Source organism: Fukomys damarensis, unplaced genomic scaffold, assembly GCF_012274545.1.
Source record: "Fukomys damarensis isolate Sample0158 unplaced genomic scaffold, DMR_v1.0_HiC HiC_scaffold_27, whole genome shotgun sequence".
Classification (NCBI taxonomy): domain Eukaryota; kingdom Metazoa; phylum Chordata; class Mammalia; order Rodentia; family Bathyergidae; genus Fukomys; species Fukomys damarensis.
In genome coordinates, this window is record NW_022900939.1 from 22,945,303 (window position 1) to 22,946,630 (window position 1,328).

The 1,328-nt window shown below is 55.5% G+C and overlaps 1 protein-coding gene across 1 annotated transcript in view; it reads left to right on the forward strand.

Moving 5' to 3' along the window:
• The first annotated feature begins 6 nt into the window (after positions 1-6).
• Positions 7-1,328, forward strand: part of LOC104870351 (microtubule-associated protein futsch) — a 27,908-nt gene continuing 26,586 nt past the window's right edge. Inside the window, exon 1 of the mRNA XM_010635963.3 lies at positions 7-1,297. Coding sequence (XP_010634265.1) covers positions 180-1,297 — 1,118 coding nt within the window. The 5' untranslated portion in view covers positions 7-179. The remainder of the gene's footprint in view (positions 1,298-1,328) is intronic.

Consider the following 1,328-nt stretch of genomic DNA (forward strand, 5'->3'; position numbering starts at 1 on the left):
CGTTAAAGTTTCCACCTTGGGCCGCGCGGGAGCTCCAGAGTAAGACGTTTAAGGGGCCGAAGGGGCGCAGCAAGGCCGGCTACCAGGGCTCACCCGGCCGCGCCGCCGCCCGGAGGCGTTGGCCGCCGGAGCTGCCTTGCAAGGGGGCACAGGTGCAGAGAGAGAAGGAGAAACTCTGGATGCCCTGGAATGGGCTCATTGTGATTGGGAAGAGGATAGAGCTCCAGGGAAGAAACACAGCAAAGCCTAGAATGGGAGACCCAAAGCATGAGTCTGAGTACTGGAGACCAGAGGGCGTAGGAAAGTTGGTGTTGAAAGAGAAATCAGAAGTGAGTCAGGAGGAGATGGACGGGAAGGGACTGCGTAGCCCAGCAAGTCCATCACAGGTTTCTGCAGATCTGGGGAAAGAGGGCCCAGGAGAGGGTGAGGAAAAGCAAGAGGCCAAAGGGAAAACTGGGACCGAAGCTAGTGCGGAGACGATAGCAGAGTCTAGGAGGGAATTTATGTCTGAAGAGAGGCCAGAGATGACGGTAGAGACTAGGAGGGGGTCTGCGTCTGAAGAGAGGTTGGGACCCACGGTCTTGAAAGAGCAGTCAGAATTTGGTCAGGAAGAGATAGACGAGAAGGGACCGCATAGCGTAGCAAGTGCATCACAGGCCTCTGCAGACACGGGGAGAGACAGCCCAAGAGAGACTGAGGAAAAGCAAGAAGTCAGAAAGGAAACTGGGGCTGAATCTGGTGCCGAGGTGATAGAAGAATCTAGGAGGGCATCTGTGTCTGAAGAGAGGTCAGAAGTGACAGCAGGGTCCAGTAGGGGGTCTGTGTCTGAAGAGAGGTTAGAGGTGATAGAAGAATCTGCATCTGAAAAGAGGCCGGAGGTCACCCCAGAGTCTAGGAGGGGATCTGCGTCTGAAGAGAGGCTGGAGGTCACCCCAGAGTCTAGGAGGGAGTCTGGAGAGAGGTTGGGTTCTATGGAGGACAAGGTGGGGACCAGTGGAGAGGATATGAGATCCAGAGGGGATCAACTGGGACAGGATGAGCTGAGGTCAAGTGGAGAGAGTCTGGAGTACAAAAAAGAGAAGCAGAAGTCCACTGGAGAGAAGCGGGCGCCCATTAGAGAAAGGCGTAGGTCCATTATAGAGAAGCCTATGTTCAGGGCTGAGAGGCGGGGCTCCACTTTTGAGAAGCCGACATTCAGGGGAGAGAGGCGGGGATCCATTTTAGAGAAGCCAATGCATGGGGGAGAGAGGCGAGGGCCGGTTATAGAGAAGCCAGTATTCAGGACGGAGAGGCGGGGGTCCACTTTTGAGAAGCCCGAGTACAGAACA